We start from the raw sequence: 19,260 nt of genomic DNA on the forward strand, positions 1-19,260 counted from the left end.
TCACACAATCTCACAATATCTGATGCCATCGTAAAAAAATAATTAAAAATAATAAAGAAGTAAATAAAGTAAATCCTAGCGATGCTCTAGAGAATTGAAATGAATACTTATCGAAAAACAAAATGTTTCTCCCGTGCTGAGGTATGTCTCGTATCGTTATGTGAAAAACATAATCATAATTACTTAGCTTCAATCGTTCACGTTGTACTGCTTACCCTATCAACTCCTGATGGCATTAGAACTAATTAAAGAATCTCTTTGGAATCTGCTATTTGTCGTCATGTCGACACAAAACTTTTCTCGTCAACGGTACAAGATATTCCTAGCAATATCGTACGCTTTGCGTGCAATCGACCGTTTACGCATTAGCAAATCAGCGACCTGCTCAAATTTGTCCTCGTTGCGCGCAAAGTACATCGCCGTATCCCGCTCGAGCTGCGCTAGCTTCTCCGGTCGCACCTCGACCATCGACAGAAACTCTTTCAGGTACGGGTTGAATCGGAAGTATCGTCCCGGTGGCAACAGATCACTCAGTACCGTATGGGCCGCCTCGGTGTCGGTGGCCGAATCGAGGATGCGCAAAAATTTCGTTTTCCACGAGCTCGACAGGGATGCCTGGTCGAGTATGTTTTGGCTGATGATTTTCTGGCCATCGTTTGACTTGCTGCGCGTTCGCCCCGTTCCGAACGAGACAACGCACTGGATTTTCTCCTTCGGCCAGAGGCACTTCGCCTCGTGGATGGCCACCGCAGTCGGATTGTTGTACAGTATCCCGCCGTCCTGATGGAGCTGACCGTTTAGCGGGAAATCACCGAAGTACGCCGGTGCGGCGGAAGAAGCCCTCACCACCTCCCAGAGGCGTGCCGTGTGGCACCCGGCGTATACCGACTGCACGTTTCGCGGGAATGTGTAGTTCCGGAACACGTGCGCATCGATGTACTCGTCGCACACCGTTGTGGAAATGCAGCAGAACTGTGGCCGCCGATTGGCGTGCGAAAGAAAGATGAAAAGAAATTACACACACACGGGGTGAAGTTTATGTGCAGAATGCGTGTGTTTACCCCATTGGTTCTTCATCCCACCTTCGGCACATTTGGTAGCATCACCGTATCGATGATCCGACGATGCCCGATGTGACGTTTGAGCAGCGATTCCCACATATCGATATCGTAGTAGGCGTGCGAAGAAACGAGTCGCGATGCGCCCGACAGCTTATCGAACGTCGACGGACGGTGGAAGATTTTGTAGGCAATTTTCTTGTACAGATGAATACCCTCGGTGAGTGTGAGATTCTTTTCCGAGGCTACAAAAGAGGGCTGCATTGTATAACAGTGTTGAACAAAGCGGGAACACACCTCACTTACCCAATGCACAGACTAGAATTGCTCCCGTCGACACACCGCACACTAGATCGAATAGTTCAAAGATCCTACGGTTCGTGAGTCGCTCCAGCTTCCGCAACAGCTCCATCACGATGATCCCCCGAATGCCACCACCGTCGATGCTAAGGATACGAATCCCGTCGCTCGGCAAAGGCGGTATGTACCCGAGAAGGGCCAGCCCCAGCTTTGCATGCTCGGTGATGGCCGGATCGGTCGAATACTCCAGTTCCTTTAGCAACTCGATCGCACCCTCCTCGATGGCGAACGACTTCTCTTGAGGAAACTTTTCGAATTTTTCCACCAGCTCGTACAGCACCTGACGCTGACGATCAAGTGGTATTGCCTTCCGCCTCAAGTCCAGCAGAGCGTGGCGGGTTTGCGACTGGTTGTGGCGCTGAAAAAGAGAGTGCAAAGTAATCAGCTGATTCGAAATCAACTTTCACAGCACAGGTTTACTTTTGGCTGCTCGAAGCTCCATTGTTGACACGCTATTCGAGGGAGCTTTCCACTGGCGAGTATCGGTGAAACGATACCTAAAGAAGGAAAGCATGGAGTGATTTTGAACGTAGAACGTGATGAAAATTATTATTTAATCGATAAAAACCTACAAGCAGTCCTCCAGCTGGACATTCTTATATCTAAAATCAAAACAACATTCCAACACACACGCACTCTATTTCTAAACAATTGTATAACTATGAAACGTCATCCTAGTGTTTGTATCACAACGATGCAACAAAGATACTGTTGCTATGCGACAACATAACCTGCCAAAATGTTGGATAAGAACTTGAATTCGAATAAACGTTGATTTCCGTTAGATGCGGTACAATTTATTTTTCACTTTTCAAACATTTAAACTAGTCCAATAACGTGAAAAGTGATGTTTAATGATAAAATTGTCATGGCTTTTAAAGAGTACTTCTATAGTTCCTGGTGATCTTATATTGTTTTCCTTCAACACCAAATCGAAACATGACTGAATTCAATCATGTTTCGCTCTTCCTTGCACTTCGTCTCGGTAATCCGAGCGTACGTGTACGAGTTAGTGTTCCTTCCTCAACAGGTGCAACCTCTGCTGGGACGGACTTGTCTGTCCCTCTGACAATATTCACCTCTTCCAGCACCCGCTTATTAATTTTCGGTATCGGACCCCTCTTTTTCGTTACTTTAGCTTTCTTGCTAGCCACCAGCGGGGTTACCGTTTCTGCCTCGACATTTTCAAGCGCGCGCTTCTTGGCCGCTTTGCGCGTCCTCTCGTTCAACCGTGCTAAATTCTTCAAAGCCAACGCTTCCGTGCTCATCGTGGACGCGTTGCTATCGCTTCGCCGTTTAGAAACGATTACTTCCGAGCGATTCGAGGCTGCAGTCTGATCAATGTTATCTTCATCGTCATCGTCGTCCTCTGCTGGGTCCAGTTGAGGTTCCTCTTCTCCTTCGTCCTCGTCAGCACCCTCAACCTGTGAGACGCCATCGCCTACCGTTTTCTGGATCGCTTCGACCAACGCGGACGTTTTGATGCGAAAATCCCGCACCGTTCCCATATGCAGCAAGTACGTCAAATCTTTCTTCGTTTTTTTGCTCAGCTGCATCACGATCTTGTTGAACGTTTCGATTCGAAACACCAACTTGGGGATGAGCTTTGTCTGCCTAAGCACCTTATCGCGATTGGATTTGGCTTTGGAGGAACTTGCCGCCTCGTCGCCCTCGTCCTGGCCGATGATGTTCTCTTCGATGAACGGTATAAGGTCGTAGATTCGGGATGCAAGAGGTTTCGATGATTTCACCACCAAGTTGAACCTAAAAATAAAGCCTACGGTTAGTCGTCCCCGTTCAAATCGGTCATCTTTTACGACCATACTTTGTAACCTCATAGGAAACTGGAACGATGGCGTGTCGTGCCAAAAAGTGACGACTCAAATTGGCAAGACATGCGTACATCGAAAGAAGCAGTTTGATGAGAGCATCCATCGTTGAACCCAGTGGAAGATTGGCATTGCAGAGGTGCGTCAGGGTAGTTAGAATGTGTACCAATTGGGAGCAGATCGATCGTTCAATAGATTTTAACAATTGCGATGCTAGAAAACACAACAAAATAAGCCATCAAAACCAAAAAATGTCGTGCCAAATTATCCCTTACTTTCGTCGGTATCATTCAATCCGAACACCTTTAATCGTCCCATGAGACTGTTCGTGCGCAGGATAAGATGCTCTATCTCCTCAATCTGTGTCCGAGTTACGGCACAAAGACAGTGGAATGTTGGCTCCGCTGTGGCGGACGTGATTGACTTAAAGTGGAACAGTGGGTTCGTCTCGTCTTCCGCTATTTGACCAAACTTCAGCTCCAAGCGCATCGCAACCGAATCAAAGTAGGCTCCTGTTTGCGTGCGAAGTCTCAGATCGAACAGGATCCGATGGACAATCGTGAAAGATTTCAGCTTCAGCTTTGTGTTGATGCAAAAATTCTGCAACCAATCGAACGCCTGCGTCAAGTAGTCCTGGGTGATGACGGGGGATTTGAACAGTAGCTCCAGGCACTGCAACAGTCCAACGACGATTTTCTCGCCAATCGGTTCCGGCTCGGATCCATCGCCAAAGTACTCGTCGACAATAGTTTGTAAGTTTTGTAGTAAATCCTTCTTGAAAGACGTCCCCATAGTGCAGGCTTTGAAAGAGAAAAAAAGGTGCATTAATCAATGTAATCTCCCGCCAACCGATGAGCAACTTACAAATCAACTGTAAAAAGTCATTAAACTTCCGCTCATACAGCTCCAAGGCACTTGTAAGACCCTGTCGGAAGCAATCGACGGCCATGTGAGCCACCAACAGACCACCATTGCCGAGGAGTTCGGTCGTTTTCTTCACACACCGGTCGTACACCAACTTGGTGCATTCGCACAAATGGCTAAATATACGCTTGCTATGATTCACCTGCCAGTAATCCGGCTGCGCTCGTAATGATTCCAGCTTTTGGCAAGCGACCCTGAGGATGTACTGCTGAAGGTCTCGGTTAGAACGGAAAGATTTAAGATCTTCGTCCGTTCCGTACGCCGTTGAATTGCTTAAACGGAAAAAAGGAACAATGAACATACTGCAACAGGTTACACTTTTCAAGTCACACTCACTCTAGTGTTATTCGCAGCACCCTTTCCATTGTCCCCAAGTCCCATATGTTCTCGGGCTTGAAGAAAGCACCAGCCTTTGCAGAGCCGGGCACAGTGGTGGTATTTATGGTGTTGTCCGTCAACTGTTTCTTGTTGCTTTTCTTAGGTTCCATTTTCTATTAAAATTAAGTATAGAAATAACATTCAACATCTGATCGATGAATGAAAACAAAGAATAATACCTTGAACTTATCAAAACAATACTGGTGATGTTTGAACAAGCGCACGAAACTTCTCAATAAACCGTCGTCGGGTGTTGCCTTCCACGCGCAATACGCCATAGCGGCCTCGAGCATGTTTAGGTACTGAGTGGCAATTACAGCACCTTTACTATCCATCGTTCCAACCTATAAAACAGGGACATGGCAGTTTTAAAAAATTCTAATTGTCTCACTAGGAAAGTAAAAAGGAATTCTTACCAAACCCACTTCCTCCATGCTAAGATTATCGATCCGATCGACAATGAGCTGGAGAGTGCTTTTAACCGCACCCGTTTCATGCTGCACCTCGTGCTGATCGCACAGCACCACACAGTGTACCATGAACGCCGTCAGGCGCCCGACATTATCGTACACCACCACCGGCCTCTGTTCATCCGGCAGATCGTCATCATCCAGTGCGCGCTTGTATCGGACGCACTTGTCGAACTCTATTTTGAACACTTCGGTTGGATTTTCACCAAAAAAGCTCTCAAAGTGCCAATCGATGAACTGCAGCACGTGAGGCAGTAGCTGCGTGTTGAACTCGACAGCACGACTCAACGCTTCGTAGAGCATTTCCCGGACCTCAACCGTTTGAGTGAAGCATCTGAAACACCGCGGGAATTGAAGGATCAACTTTCATTTTTTTTTGTTTTTCCACGAGAACTTACTTCCTTAATATCCCCATAATTTCCAGCGTTAGCATGTCGAAGTGTATGTTCGGGTTGTTCGGTGAGCCGTAAGCCGCTTGCGATAGTAGCGACATGCCGGATATTGTCATCTGAGTATAACATCCGCCCTGGGTGCCCAAAATGGAACGACGAGAGTTGTTATTCTTAAGCTGTTTCAACAGTGAACAGAACCCAAACACTCCCATAATCCTTGTCGATGTTTCGCTAGCATAAAACAAGAAAACAAAAGTATTGTATACATTGGGCATATAGCTTCCGATAATCCAGGAAAACTATTCCTACCCATTGTACATAGCCTTCCGAAGCACCTCAATATAACGATCACGGATCGAATGCGAAACTCTTAGGAGAGGAAAAATAAACGCCATAAATCGCATAGCGTACGTCCCATTAATCTGTCGGAGCAAAAAGAAGAAAATTACTAACTGTGTCTTATGTGCTTCGAAACCACTTTCACACTCACCAGTAGTAAATAGTCCATTATAAATTGAATTGTGTCCGTACACTCCGAAACAGTTAGCGTGTTCGTTAGGCTGAGCGTCGTCAGGCAAACATTGAACTGAGTCTCCTCGAGGTCGGCAAACAGGTACTTTTTAATCTTGGCAATAATTCCACTACCGAAGATGAACCTTCGTTTGATAAAAATCTGGAAGAAATTTATCGCAATGCTGTGCAGTTTCGTTTGTTTTTTGGCCAGCAGCAATGCAAAGGCAAAATGAATAACGCCAGGAGTAACGACCTCTTTCCCATCCTGGCTGTTGTCCGTGAGCACACTGAACAGTTGATCGATGCGCGACGATGCCGACATATCGATGCGTCCGCGGCACCAGGCCGACTGGATACACATCTCACGCTCTTTCTCGCTGATCGCAATCAGCTTGATGAGAAACGCCATTATCGGGGACGACACAACGTCGGATGTGTCCGGCATGCGATTAATCCGGCTCATTGCGAGCAGTGCACCAACTATGAACGGGGTTAGCAGGACCTCCGGGTTGTTTTGGAATGGTTTAAACATGGACACGATTTGTGTCTCGTCCACTCTAAACTCTGTTACATTCGACAGATGGTACAGGATGGTCTCCTCAGCTTCACGGAGTTCCGAGTCCGAGTAACGATCTGCAAAGAGAGTGGAATATACTGTTTCGCCAAATGAGGCTGTGACTAAGGGAAACGGGAGGGGGGCCCTACTTACCAATGCTATCGAAGTCCGTAGTATCACTGTTTGCGTTCGAAAGTACCTTTTTGTAATAGTTCTTGTGAAAATATCTCTGTAATGACATCAACGGAATCACCAGCAGACTGGAATACTTCAGGCACACGTGAAACAGCTGGCAGGCCAACGGTGGCAATTCGAGAGGTTCAATGTGCCTAATGTTATCCGAAATCTTTGTCACAAAGATACTGGTTTCGTCGCGCAGTAGATGCAGATCACGAAACATCCCGCACAACGGTGTTAGGATGGCCGGCTGTAGCTTCATTTTGAAAATCTCCTCCAACACCTTTTGCCGATATTCGGCACCGGTCAGTAGCAACCCGTTAGCATTGAAACGGCCCACATTGCCACCCTGCAGTTGGACCAGTGTTTGCGGTAGCAGGTGCTTCCAGCTGAGACATTTTGGATCACCGGCACGAATCGATTCCACACACAGCTCGCACATTTCCACCAGCTGCTCCGGGGTTAGGGAAGGCAAGTCGGTCAACAAACGGGCGATCAGATCGAACATTTGCTTCGTGGATAGTTCCACCTCGTTCATGTGTCGCAGAACGGCCATAATCAGCTCGAAACGTTTTTCACTGCACTTGTCCGAGCATGCTAGGCCGATCAGCGTGAAATGCCACAATGTGTATCCATCGATGGTTTGAACGTTGGAAACAACCAAATCGATAAGCTGTGGAAGAAAAGGATGAATGTGTATATTGGTGATGGAAACTTTTTTCGCAGTGTTACTCACTTGTGCTGACTTGATCTTTTCTAGTAATTCTTTCAACTCGTCATTTTTACGCTTCTGACCCAACTCAATTATTGCTCCTACGAGGTTTGGAGGCATTTTAAACACAAGAATAGACGGAATATCAACGATAGAATGTGAATTACCGGCGACGCACTGCTCAAAACACGAAACTTCTTGAATTGTATGTAAACAACATCGTTCGCGCGCCAATTTGATTTCCAGGTGTATACAGTTCATGGGGAACGATCAAGCGAAGGTTTGTATACATCATCAACGATTCCCCACCGCATGCTTTTCAATCGAGGGCGGTTTTTCACACCATCCGTCGGTTGATATCAAAATGTAATTTGCGCCATCATCTTTATTTGCTTCAAGTGCATCTTTCACATAACTACCACCAGCATGTTAAATGTTTTAGTTCCACCTAGTCCCTCGTTCTATGCTCATGTGTACACAGCTTTTTTTAACATTCCTTTTTGAATCCCCGTAGTCAGCAAAACACTGTTCATACGTGCCATCGGATCAGCTCAATTTACCAGCATCAGCTGTAAAGAGGTGGGGCCTTGTTTTGCCTTCAGTTTACCTACTGCAGCGAACGGCACGCAGTATGGTTTTTTGTGATCCAACAAAAAACAAACATTCGCCATACCGGTAAGCCGGTGTGCGAGCGCACGGTGTGTGTCGTTATCAGTAATATTTCCTATCTACGGTGTGGTTGTGTTTGCCCATTTGCCCGTGCAGGGGACACAGTAATTCTTTCTTTAGTCAGTATTTTACCAGGCAGTGCTTAAGGCAGTAAAAACAGCGACGCAGTCCATGATGAAAGAGCCGGAGAAAATCGATGGTTGGACCAAGAAATGGATCAAAGTTTTTCTCTGCATGCTGTGCACCATGCTTTGCGTACGTTCGAGTGTTTGGCGGATCATCGGAGTAGCCTACATGTCCCACATTGTTTTATTTCGCAGTACCTTTTCGTGCTCCTTATGACGATCAGTACGGTTAGCAAGCTGCAGTACGAACAGCTTAATGTGTTCATGGATATCCGAATGTACCGCTTGGTCCTTTTCCTGATGGCAGTCGGTACACTTTGCTTTGTGTGCGCGTTTATTGGATTCGTTGGAGCATGGCGAGAAAACTTCCCCATTCTTTACACGGTAAAGTATAATTTTGCCTGAATGAAGATGGCTTTGAACGAAAGACGTTCGCCTGATCGTTTCCAACAGTTCTGCTCGCTCCTGATGGTGTTTTCGCTAATGGAAGGCACAGTTGCATTCATTGGATACACGCAGCGACACAAAATGGAAACGGATATGGATACGAATCTATGGTTTTCGATCAATCAGTATCAAATGGATATTACTTGGCAGCCGTATGTGGATACGTTGCAAACGCAGGTTGGTAAAATAATCTTAAAAACAAAAGCAATAGCAAAACGATTACCAAATGTATTAAATTGGTGTTCTTTTTGTTTCTCTGTAGCTGAAATGTTGCGGTGTGCAAAATTACACCGACTGGTTGATGGCCATGCCACCGGACGAATACACGGCAGAAGATAAGGAACTGATATCACAGCTCATCCCGTTATCGTGTTGTGATTCAACGGATAACGTCCAATGCACGGTGTACGAAACCGGATGTCATAGTCGCTTGTACGACATATTTTACGAAACCGGAAAAACGGTTTTACTAAACACACTTGTAGCGGTTGTGATCCAGGTATGTGTTCAATAATGTTTGAGATGGCGAACGATTTTTGCATACTTTATTTTGTTTTTTGCAGTTATTCGGTGCGATGCTTACTTTCTACTTGCTACGAAAGCTTAGGATGTTTATCGTTTATCGTGATGATGAGAAGCATACATACCATCGTAATTTATTCGCTTATTCTAAAATGGAAAGCATAGATGAATCGACTGGAAAGGTATGAATGAAGCAAAAAACTATATCTGCCTTCTTTCCCCTGGCAAAAAGCTAACAGCTTGCTAAAAGCTAATACCTTCAATGTTCGGCAGCTTATCAACCACGGCATTTGATAAGAATTTACGATAAGACCATATCGATGTCGTTTATGTGCCAATGTGTACTGTGTATAAATACACAAACCATTAGTGTAACGTAATGTGCTTGGTACCTACTTAGAGTGATAATTGTTAATATTTCTAAAATAAAGATTGAGATTCTAAAAAGAAAAGAAATTGTGTAACGGTTGACGATGAGAAAATATAGATCAATTTTTCTTGATCTTCTATTTCTTGATAACTCATTGTAGTCTAAACATCTAGAACCATAACGCATACGAGTATGAAGATAATTAAACTTACAATAAAATAATTGTTTCCGTAAATAATGTAAAATTTAAACTGTAAAATACATAAACCTTGCGTGCGACAAATATTTGAAAAAAGAATGTCGTACAACACCTTAATGTCATTATTTTCAAGGTTCGTACAACACGTATGCCATCTAGAAACCTTGTGAAATGTGACAGTTGTTGTTATGCAACAACATATTTTGACAGTTCTCCTGCCGAGCGAAGAAAAAGGTCGAGCGCTCCACAGCTGCATCGACCAGAATCGGTATTTTTGGTTTGGAAACTTACTTAAATACGAACCATGGGCAGCCCTGCGAAGCTTCAGGACCTTCCACCAAAGGGAGGATATCAGAATATTCCCTTTGCGCGAGTTCCAGCTAAAACCTACTTCAAAGGTAAGACAAACTATAGTTTTTGTGATTATGTCACTGGACGATGCAAACAATCACAATAGAATCGTCCCCGAAATGGCAAACAATTTACACCTGCTTTGCATTCCCGTAGGATGGCAAATGATCGCCGGTTACGCGGGTATTTCCACCGTCGGTCTGTTCCTGTACTGGCTGAACGTGAAAGAGAACCATCGGAATGAGATTGAAATGCGATCCGCGCGGAACGTCATCTATCCGCTGCTACTGGCAGAGCGTGATCGCGAGTACCTTAAGCAACTGCGACGAAACCGTGACGAGGAGGCTGAATTGATGAAGAATGTTGAGGGATGGGAGGTAGGTACGGGATGGGGGAAGGTTCTTCAGGACACGATAATTTTACCTACACTCCATTTATTGTTGTAGGTTGGCACCTGGTACGGAGAACCGGTCTTCAAGACCCTTCCGAAGGACAAGCTGATCGAACCAACCTTCCAAGAATTCTACGTGCACACCGATTACAAACATATGGCTAACCGTGCCGATGTGAAACTGATGAATTAAACCGTCAGCCAAAGCGGCTTCGGTGGTTTAAAATTGTAGTTGTCCTTGGAAGTGTTGTATATCGAAATAAAAGCCACCCTCTCGTGAAAATCAGTGAATGATACGTTTGTGATATTCTTCATAATTTGTCAAAATAGGGTAGGATAGCTTTAATCAAACATATCTACCAGTTAAAGGATTATCTTGGGGTTTTATTAACGATTTTTAGTGCCATTCTCTGGTTAGCTCTCTACGAAATTCAACCGATGTGAGTTCTACATAATACCGTGACCTTACTGGCTTAGGAATAGGAACTAACTCCTTGCAGCTTTATTTGCTTAGCAAGATAACAAGCAAAAAGAATACCGAAGAACTGAAATAGAAAACATTGTAGCGTTAAAAAGATACATAACGAAGCTCTATTGTAGATATTCGACAAATTTACCTGTATCACAGCAAGAGCAATTCCAGCAGCACCTAGGCTGACCGCATGCGCTTTGATGAAATCACCAAACGAATTGACGCATCCGGTTTTACGTAGAGTATTGGAGCTGGCATCTGGACAAGAAACAAGTCCCACAGCACCTGTCGATAAAAAAAATACCTCATTGAGTGTTTGGAAGCCTATGGAGCCAACGATCACAACACTCACCCGTTTGTGGACGGCAGCATGTCATAGGGAGGAACGTTTCGTTAAACATACTGGGATTCGCTTGAGACCAGTCTGAGCTATTGTAAACTCCACAGCAGTCGAACTACAGAGCAAGAAAAGCGTTGCATAAACAATTAGTTCTTCCATCCAACTCACATACCCAGACAGATTTACTTACATCAACTTGAATTTCATCCCAAATCAGGGTAATTTCTCTACTACTGTTTCCTCCGTAGCTCTTCATCGATGAGTTAAGAGCATTGCTTACGAGTTCACGGGTATCGTTACGGAGGACATAGCCACTGATGCCAGCCGCAAGCTCCAGAATGAAGATTAGAATCAACAGGACAGAGAACTGGAATAAACAGGAAATGTTATACAGTTCATTTTATGCATGCTTGCATGGATCGATAATTTCGATCGTAATACTTACAGTAAGAGTCATACAATAGTTTTCCTTGTACGCACCACAGCATCCGAAAAAGGCAATTACGAAAATGAACGAACCAATTACTACCAGGAAAGTCGGAATACTGAAAAATTTTGCATCTAGCACGTCCCGGAAGCTATGGTATGCTCCCTGGACGGTTAAACCAACGGCCATTATAATCACACCGGTGATCTAGAGGAAAGGGAGAGAAACGAGTGGTCCAAAATAATGAATTACATTTAAATTAACACAGTAACATTTACGCAGGTTTACCAGCAACTTACCACAAAGAAAAAGTTGAAGAGAAATAGCAAATATTTAACAAAATTTGCACTCGTTGTGAGAGCCATTTTGGAAGGAATTCTTGAGATCTGGAAGAAAGAAAAACCAAGCTTATAGTGTTTTTGCAACTATTGTTAATTAAATTAAAACCATAGAAACTAATTTAACCTTGCTTCCCACACGTATATTCCCCAACCTATCTACTAAGGCCGATAAAATTGCATATGCTAAAAGGCCACCATCTCTTGACTATGGGTCATTGCTAACTGGCCATCATAAATGCAGTGACTAATTCCACAATCGGTCCGGTTTTCATTGGAACATAGCAGTTTAGCATCAGGGGATAACAAGTGAAGCATCACGAGTACATTCCAATTGTTTCCTGCTAAGGGGTGCAAATAGGGCCGGAAACAAGAAAAAGTTCCTAGTATGTCAGTGCAAAAATATACCAAGCAACCGCTTCTCCATGGGGTTTTTTTGATAAGATAAGCTTTTATCTTGCCGTACTTTTGAGAGGTCAGTTTAATGCCCAAATGGACGCGAAGAGAAAGAAACGGATTATTTTAAAATAAATCATTAATAATCTTGCCCACCTCAGTTCGAGGCACGAACACTTGGGAAAAAATTGATGGCAATTTCAACGGTCAACAGCGAGCAATGTTCGTATTACCCTGCCCAACAAGGGGTTAGAAAAATTAGCACCCTACAGCGTTTTATCGCCTGCGCCACATTACATGTGTTTGCCGAGCGGGTGGTTATGAGGGTATTTTAGAATCGTATCCAGATAATCAACCGTTGAGAAACATCAATATTTTCAAAGCCTCAAGGTTAACCCAACCATTTATTTACGAGTCTAGACACGCAAGTCAAAATGCACATGTTCAGCTTTGTGCTGTTACTAAATGCTGGAGCAACATGGGGACCGGCTAAAGAGAAATGTCCTTGTTCTCTCTTTTCGAGACAACTTTCGATCTTGTGTTTCAACAACCGGTTTTCAGTGCTACATAAATCGGATCGGTTTTTTTTTCAGCGCCTAAATTTGACTTGAACGTGGATAAAAGTTGGTACTTGCGTAGGGATCCCTGAATGCATTTTACTGCTGGGTTAAAATTTTCTGTACATCCCAGTAGCCCATTCACTACAACGTAATAACCAACTTCCTCCACCTCAATCTAACCTACACAACAACGGGTCGAATTCGGTTGCTAGATGTACGATAATATGTATACACTCAACTCAACCAGCCCCATCAATCCGCCATTCGTCTCCAACATTCAAGGCACTTGAGCTAGCTTAGCGATCCATCGTACAACGTAGGGTGATTTTTTTTCTCCGCTTTTTTCCATTTCGTAACCACCTGTGAATTGATCTCCTTTCCATAACAGATGCCGGCACAATTTAACTGCTTCATTTCATTCCGTTTCGTTCCATCAGCTCCATCTCTTGCGGCTTTCGACGACGCTGCAAGCCACGGCGGTGCGCTACCAATTCAATTTCGATTTTTCGATCGAAAGGAAAACAACCTGAAACATTTGTTGCAATCTCGACAAATTAAAAATACCAACGTGGCGAAAAGCGACATGTGGTGGAAGCGTTATGCGTGCCGCTATACCTAATGTTTGTTTTACGGTCCCCGCCGTACTGCAAAAAGGTCGTTTTCCCAGTGACTACAATATTACCCATGCGCTTTGCATATTTTAAGCAGTTCAGAATGGTTTTTCGGTGTGAAACAAAGTATGCTTTTTACTTCAGCCGCTTAACAAAGTACACCTTTCTTATCTTGACGAAGCGAGTGTGACACAAGCACAAGTTCTTCGTACGTTGTTGGTTTTTCTGCGTATAAAATTCGCTTCCCTACTGATAAGCCGCAAGTAGGAACATGCGTGGGTGTATTCTACCCGGGAAAATCCTCTTCGTACCCGGACGTTGACGAATTGTTAACTCACCGTTTTCTGATAAAAATACCTCCGACCTTGAAATGCAACCCGAAAGAACTATTCACAGGCAGAGTACACTAGAATATCGATATGGATTGTGCTGATCCTTTTGCAGATAACAACTATTCGAATGCACACCAACCGTGGGACCGATCCTACCAGCTCCGACGATAATATGCGACTGATTGAAACTCACACGCAGCAACGCGCTCGAGCGCCAAAACATACCGAAATGCACTAACGTTTGTTGAACGCGTAGTAACGTGTGGATACCGCGCACCAGCCCCATTTCCGCTAGCTTTTGTACGCTTGAGCGTTTTTGTACATGCATCGTTGTATTGATCGTTCGCGACCGATGACGAATTGTAGCTTTTAATAGCTTGGTAAAGTTGTGTGGTTTGGGATTAGGTGGTAGTAGCTGTGCAATCATAACCCGATCTCGTGGATACAAATTTTTAATGCAGGTGCTCCCCCCATGCTGGTCTTTGCCGGCTAGCGTGATGATGCTACCCGTTGAACTTTCACAATCATTCCGTTGTTCTAGAAAGAAGCACGCACGAACGAATGTTCTTTTATCGATTTGTCTTCCCCTTTATTCATTTCATTACATTAGAATAGCTAATGTAATTTCGTTTGTAATTTTTATTCCATGGAGTTTCACGGGAGTACACATTTGTATCATTATACATTAATATTGTTGGAAACGGTTCCAACGTTGTGCAAAAGCAAATAAAGAAAAGAATTCCTTAGGGACCGCTGTGGTGCGGAACCAAAAAATTAGTCTTTTATTAAACGCTTATGTTTGCACAATTCGCTCATTGCGCCCAAACGTGCCCTATTTATAGCCTTCTGCCGGCGAAGCCGGCGCCAAGGGTCATCGCTCCTCTCGATCAGCCGATCCGTCAGCTGATCGATGAAGTTCCCTTTTGGCTTATCACTATCATCAGGCTGTCTGTTCTAAGCCGAATTGACAGCTGGCGTTAGAAGCAAAGTGTTTCTAACATTCTCTTCCCCGAGTTAGACACATAGTTGTCTCACTCTTTCTCCAGCTGTCAATTCGGCTCTATGTGCTAACTAATCTTTTGTTATAACCGAATGTTTTGAAACTAATGTTTTGTGTTAACGAAAGCCCTGTCTGTTGGTAAGTATCCATCGCAGATTACTTTTTCTAATCTAAACCTTTTTTAAACAGGACGATCGCAAATCGATGCGTTTAAACACGCAAGTGATCCTATGGATCTGGCCGGACAAACAACCACCTCGAACGACGATTCGATGGCTACGGCAACGGACAGCGGAGCTCCATAGCTGGCTATCCTTCGAGGGATCCTCGGTCATCATTGGCGTACGACTGGAGACCTCGGACAGCAACAAAGCGAAGAATCGTTTCGGATGATTTCCGCCGTGAAACCAGGACCGCAAACGCTGCGCATTCCTTTCGCGCTGCCGACGATCGATGCTCTCCGGAGCAGTGCGTTCGTTGTGGGTGTGGAACGGCTGAATGTGTCGCCGATCGCGAAAGGACGCCGGCAGAACCGCACCGCAGTGATCGGGCATCAAATATAGCCCTACGGTGCTGTATCGTTCACCTAGCTCAGCAGACACTAGCAAAATACTGATTTCCACTCGTTTATCCACAGACCGCAACGCTGGGAAACGTAATCGATGAGACGCCGTGTGCCACCAGTCCTGTCGTCGAAGCGCATCCAGTTCACGCTGCCGATGCTCAACGTTTCGCGATGCCACCAATGTTGGAACGGGGGGGTGTGCAGCACAAGTCGTCAACTGAGCACGGAAGCGCCGATAGTGTATCTGGATGGTCCGGATTCCACCGATCTTCCTTTGATAGATCGCTCGCTGCTTACGCATTGCAATCGTTGACCTCCAGTGAGCTTGTATCGAAATCGTTGCTTCCCGGAGCCGGAGGTATTGTCCCCTTTCCTGGATCCCAGCAGCGTAGACTCGAAAGCGCTGCTGGATCGCAATTGCTGCTCGCCGAACGGTTACAAACCGATCTCGTTCTTCGATCATAACACGGTGGCCACGGAACCAGCGCTGAATGACGACAGCAGCTATTTTCTTCTGCTTGTACTCCCCCCTATGCAGCTCCATCAACCGTTTTGCTCGAAACCGTCTCTGGATTGAGATGGTAACCTCACGCAACCGCACGCTCGTCGCCCAATCAGACATTGGCTCGTCCTTCATCTGCGGGACGCTGGATGTAAGATGGAAAGTGTACGCTTCTGTGCCGTTCTGTGGTGAAGTGTTTTCTGGTTTCGAGGAGTGTGTCGTTGCAGCTATTTGCGAAGAAAGTATCGTGTGCGTAGAAAGTGCCGTGTGTCCTGTGTTTGGAGCGTAGTTCGTTGGTGCCGTAGATCCGAAAGGTGCTGTGTGTGCCGTTCCTGGTGCATGTCCTTTTTCCGTGGCGTGGTTTTCCGGTGATCGATATGAATACGCCATCGCTGGCGTAGTTGAGGTGTCCGCCATCGCGGTGTGCCTCTTGTTATGATCAATGGGAGCTATCGGATACGTTTTGCTCTATCGATCGATATGGTATATCCACCAACAAGTGTTCATTTTCAGGATACTTGGTTCACTAAGCAATCGCGAACGTTGAAAGTTATCTATCGATATAGCAGTGGATAAAACGACTGTCAAACGCGAACAAATTTGTCGAGTAGTTGCTATATCGATAGATATTGCTATCGCGAACGCTAAAAGATGAACCCTATCGATCGATATACTATCCACTGCTAGGGACCAGTCGATAGCGAGTTAAACGTTCATTTTTGATGGTGGTACACTAAAAAATCGACACGAATCCACAATAACTAACACCAGTGAGCCACACAATTCGTTATTTCCACCAAATTCACTGATTTTATTGATATTTCTTTTCAATTATTTTCATCTGTTTACCAAATGTATCACTTGAGCAGAAAAATAAGGATACTTGGATCCAGCTGGATGACGATTGTCGTCCAGGCGATTTTTACATCCATAGAAAAGTAGCTAATTAGCAGCCAGAAAACTGGTTGCCTTATCGACCGATAATTTTATATCGACCGATTCAGAAAAAGCGAACGCGATGCAAAATTCGAGTAGATAACTTTATCGACCGATAAAAATGCATCGATCGATTGGTGAAACCTACTTCGTTCGCGATAGGCATCAATGGCGTAACGCCATTGTTCGAACGCGGCCATTTCGTCGCGGCCGTGCTCGTTGCCTGAATAATGCACAGGTGGTTCGCTGGGTCGCAGCTCTTCCCCGTGAGAGCCTGCCGTACAGTAGCGGGATGTTTGCATCCTCGCCTTTATCTGCATCGCTTCCAGCTCCAATAGCTCCATCTCCATTTCAATGGCCTTCCTCCTTAAGAGGATCTCCTTCTGCCGCGCCGTGCGATACATTCCGCTGCGGCTCCGCGTGTCTCCTTCGTGTCCTTCAGCGAAACGGATGTCCTGGGCAGCCAGTCCAGCTTTTTGCACCAGTGTAGTGCCTTGTGGAGGCACGACCATCCTGTCGCTACGCACCCATTCCGGGACCCAGCTCGTGGTGGTATACGCCGATAGGGTAGTGCTGTGCGACGAACTTGGCGTGGGAAATTGACCGCTTTGACCCCGGCGCGGTGTTACGCCACCGATTGTGGCTGCCGCTGCGTGGGTATTTGGCCACACTTGCCCGCCAGTCCCGTGGGGGTACAGCCCCCAAACGGGCATCTCCTTCATCCGAAGTGACGCTGCTTCCATCACTCACTCGCGAACACGAAAACGCGGATTACTTACGACCCGAAATTTGGATTTTTCGAAATCCTTTACCGTAACTGAGTTTTATTCATAAAACTCGAAAGACAATAATTTTTTGGAATGTTAGAGACGATTGTCTTTAACGATGCTCTTCGCGGGAATAAATGAAAGGCACCAGCTTTTCTTGCCTTTTGAAACTAACTTTATTAAATAGTTCGATACGCCAAAAAATTGTCCGGCTTCTCACTGTTTCGCCTTGCAAAGAGATCGAAGGCGCGTCCTTCGATCCTTTTTATGCTTATCTAAAAAACATCGCCGTCGCGGCGACGTTTCCGTTCTGACAGCTTCGTTGGACCGATACATTACAGCGGTTCCAACAAATATATTTTTTAAATTAATTGGAAAAGTTGGAGCTCTTTCAAAGCTCGGAAAAAACTAACGTGCTGGAGGAAAAAAACCCATTTGAAAAACTCTTTAACCTGAAAACCTGAAAACTCAAGAGCTTTGGCCAAATATAAGGTAACGTAAACTGTCAACAGTTGACAGATATCGTTGTTTGTAAACACAAATAAAATTCTGACGCCGCTTCTACTATTCCAGTGGAATTGGATCGCTTTTCTTCGATTTATATGAAAAGTAATCTTGTAGAATGAATATTTCTACTGATTTCGGGCCAGATTCTGGCGGAAGAGTAAAGGTACGTTTGTGTAGCATAAATAAATGCTTGTGTTCAGTAACGGTTCGAGCAATTTCATTTCCTCCTAGGGACTTACGATTGTCAAGCCAGTTGTGTACGGCAATGTTGCTCGATCGTTCGGTAAAAAGCGTGAAGAGGACGGTCATACCCACCAGTGGACGGTGTACGTGAAGCCGTACAAAAATGAAGACATGCAAACGTACGTAAAGAAGATACATTTTAAGCTGCATGAAAGCTATGCTAACCCGAACCGGATCATTACCAAACCGCCGTACGAAGTCACCGAAACCGGCTGGGGAGAGTTCGAAATTGTGATCAAGATACACTTCCATGATCCCACCGAGCGACCGGTGACGATGTACCACATACTGAAGCTCTTCCAGTCACCCATCTTGGACGGCGAGGTGTCGACGCAGATCGAAGGGAAGAAAGGTCTGGTTTCCGAGCAGTACGAGGAAATTGTGTTCCAGGAGCCGACTCAATTGATGCAGCAGCTGCTGACGAATGTGCAACCAGTCGTCTCCGGCATTTGGAAGCATGATACAGATTGTAAGCATCCCTCTGTACCTTTACTTGCTTAAAATCAACCAAAATTATGTGTTACATTTTAAATGTACTATTTCAGTTGAAGAGAAAAAAGTTCAAGCGCTGGAGAGTATAATCGAAACGAAGACTAAGGTGATAACGGAAATAGCACAACTGAAAGACAAGCTGAAGCTTGCCCGCGAAACGATCGCAAAATTTAAAGCAGAAATGGTCAAAGTGCAAGGGCAACAACCAGCGGCGTGAGTGAATAAATCATCGTATTTAAGGGTTTGGATTAAGAATTATAGATGTAAAATGCAAAAAATATAGAACTGCCATCAGTAAGCGTTTTTACAGTGACTTTATTTCATGTTTT

The 19,260-nt window shown here is 44.9% G+C and overlaps 6 protein-coding genes across 6 annotated transcripts; 3 read left to right on the forward strand and 3 right to left on the reverse strand.

Moving 5' to 3' along the window:
* Positions 1-203: 203 nt before the first annotated feature.
* On the reverse strand, positions 204-2,012 carry LOC131293166 (calcium-independent phospholipase A2-gamma-like). Its single transcript, XM_058321245.1, has 5 exons — positions 1,991-2,012; positions 1,839-1,915; positions 1,365-1,776; positions 1,083-1,303; positions 204-972 (listed from the first exon to the last, which is right to left on the reverse strand). The coding sequence occupies exons 1-5, from the start codon at positions 2,010-2,012 to the stop codon at positions 304-306; spliced, it is 1,401 nt and encodes a 466-aa protein (XP_058177228.1). The 3' UTR covers positions 204-303.
* A 355-nt stretch (positions 2,013-2,367) lies between these two features.
* LOC131293018 (Fanconi anemia group I protein) lies at positions 2,368-7,540 on the reverse strand. Its single transcript, XM_058321100.1, has 12 exons — positions 7,394-7,540; positions 6,634-7,330; positions 5,902-6,557; positions 5,721-5,833; positions 5,418-5,642; positions 4,966-5,353; positions 4,729-4,893; positions 4,508-4,662; positions 4,112-4,443; positions 3,523-4,047; positions 3,244-3,460; positions 2,368-3,182 (listed from the first exon to the last, which is right to left on the reverse strand). The coding sequence occupies exons 1-12, from the start codon at positions 7,487-7,489 to the stop codon at positions 2,372-2,374; spliced, it is 4,380 nt and encodes a 1,459-aa protein (XP_058177083.1). The 5' UTR covers positions 7,490-7,540; the 3' UTR covers positions 2,368-2,371.
* A 672-nt stretch (positions 7,541-8,212) lies between these two features.
* LOC131282063 (CD63 antigen-like) lies at positions 8,213-9,348 on the forward strand. The gene is made up of 5 exons (XM_058311452.1): positions 8,213-8,293; positions 8,359-8,547; positions 8,617-8,787; positions 8,873-9,109; positions 9,174-9,348. The coding sequence occupies exons 1-5, from the start codon at positions 8,213-8,215 to the stop codon at positions 9,318-9,320; spliced, it is 825 nt and encodes a 274-aa protein (XP_058167435.1). The 3' UTR covers positions 9,321-9,348.
* A 587-nt stretch (positions 9,349-9,935) lies between these two features.
* LOC131281065 (NADH dehydrogenase [ubiquinone] 1 alpha subcomplex subunit 13) lies at positions 9,936-10,723 on the forward strand. The gene is made up of 3 exons (XM_058310316.1): positions 9,936-10,099; positions 10,209-10,429; positions 10,499-10,723. Exons 1-3 carry the CDS (start codon positions 10,006-10,008, stop codon positions 10,634-10,636), a joined length of 453 nt encoding a protein of 150 aa, XP_058166299.1. The 5' UTR covers positions 9,936-10,005; the 3' UTR covers positions 10,637-10,723.
* A 140-nt stretch (positions 10,724-10,863) lies between these two features.
* LOC131294910 (CD63 antigen) lies at positions 10,864-14,087 on the reverse strand. Its single transcript, XM_058322965.1, has 7 exons — positions 13,926-14,087; positions 11,982-12,068; positions 11,701-11,889; positions 11,446-11,622; positions 11,268-11,370; positions 11,061-11,200; positions 10,864-10,988 (listed from the first exon to the last, which is right to left on the reverse strand). Exons 2-7 carry the CDS (start codon positions 12,045-12,047, stop codon positions 10,917-10,919), a joined length of 747 nt encoding a protein of 248 aa, XP_058178948.1. The 5' UTR covers positions 12,048-12,068; positions 13,926-14,087; the 3' UTR covers positions 10,864-10,916.
* A 4,224-nt stretch (positions 14,088-18,311) lies between these two features.
* On the forward strand, positions 18,312-19,216 carry LOC131281374 (YEATS domain-containing protein 4). Its single transcript, XM_058310702.1, has 3 exons — positions 18,312-18,359; positions 18,428-18,908; positions 18,985-19,216. The coding sequence occupies exons 1-3, from the start codon at positions 18,312-18,314 to the stop codon at positions 19,146-19,148; spliced, it is 693 nt and encodes a 230-aa protein (XP_058166685.1). The 3' UTR covers positions 19,149-19,216.
* The last annotated feature ends 44 nt before the right edge of the window (positions 19,217-19,260 follow it).

This window comes from Anopheles ziemanni, chromosome 2 (genome assembly GCF_943734765.1).
Source record: "Anopheles ziemanni chromosome 2, idAnoZiCoDA_A2_x.2, whole genome shotgun sequence".
NCBI classification, from domain to species: Eukaryota; Metazoa; Arthropoda; class Insecta; order Diptera; family Culicidae; genus Anopheles; species Anopheles ziemanni.

Bases quoted from the DNA above. Each gene is read 5' to 3' on its own strand.
- LOC131293166 (XM_058321245.1), bottom strand. From the start codon at position 2,012: ATGTCCAGCTGGAGGACTGCTT. The intron at 1,777-1,838 runs GTAAACCTGTGC...TCTCTTTTTCAG, and splicing joins GGAGCTTCGAGCAGCCAAAA to CGCCACAACCAGTCGCAAAC. The intron at 1,304-1,364 runs GTAAGTGAGGTG...CCTCTTTTGTAG, and splicing joins AATTCTAGTCTGTGCATTGG to CCTCGGAAAAGAATCTCACA.
- LOC131293018 (XM_058321100.1), bottom strand. From the start codon at position 7,489: ATGCCTCCAAACCTCGTAGGAGCAATAATTGAGTTGGGTCAGAAGCGT. The intron at 4,894-4,965 runs GTAAGAATTCCT...CCTGTTTTATAG, and splicing joins GCATGGAGGAAGTGGGTTTG to GTTGGAACGATGGATAGTAA. The intron at 3,461-3,522 runs GTAAGGGATAAT...TGTGTTTTCTAG, and splicing joins ATTGAATGATACCGACGAAA to CATCGCAATTGTTAAAATCT.
- LOC131282063 (XM_058311452.1), top strand. From the start codon at position 8,213: ATGAAAGAGCCGGAGAAAATCGATGGTTGGACCAAGAAATGGATCAAA. The intron at 8,548-8,616 runs GTAAAGTATAAT...CGTTTCCAACAG, and splicing joins ACTTCCCCATTCTTTACACG to TTCTGCTCGCTCCTGATGGT. The intron at 8,788-8,872 runs GTTGGTAAAATA...GTTTCTCTGTAG, and splicing joins TGGATACGTTGCAAACGCAG to CTGAAATGTTGCGGTGTGCA.
- LOC131281065 (XM_058310316.1), top strand. From the start codon at position 10,006: ATGGGCAGCCCTGCGAAGCTTCAGGACCTTCCACCAAAGGGAGGATAT. The intron at 10,100-10,208 runs GTAAGACAAACT...GCATTCCCGTAG, and splicing joins AGCTAAAACCTACTTCAAAG to GATGGCAAATGATCGCCGGT. The intron at 10,430-10,498 runs GTAGGTACGGGA...TTATTGTTGTAG, and splicing joins AGAATGTTGAGGGATGGGAG to GTTGGCACCTGGTACGGAGA.
- LOC131294910 (XM_058322965.1), bottom strand. From the start codon at position 12,047: ATGGCTCTCACAACGAGTGCAAATTTTGTTAAATATTTGCTATTTCTC. The intron at 11,623-11,700 runs GTAAGTATTACG...TGTTTATTCCAG, and splicing joins ACTATTGTATGACTCTTACT to TTCTCTGTCCTGTTGATTCT. The intron at 10,989-11,060 runs GTAAATTTGTCG...TTTCTATTTCAG, and splicing joins TTGCTCTTGCTGTGATACAG to TTCTTCGGTATTCTTTTTGC.
- LOC131281374 (XM_058310702.1), top strand. From the start codon at position 18,312: ATGAATATTTCTACTGATTTCGGGCCAGATTCTGGCGGAAGAGTAAAG. The intron at 18,360-18,427 runs GTACGTTTGTGT...ATTTCCTCCTAG, and splicing joins ATTCTGGCGGAAGAGTAAAG to GGACTTACGATTGTCAAGCC. The intron at 18,909-18,984 runs GTAAGCATCCCT...GTACTATTTCAG, and splicing joins TTGGAAGCATGATACAGATT to TTGAAGAGAAAAAAGTTCAA.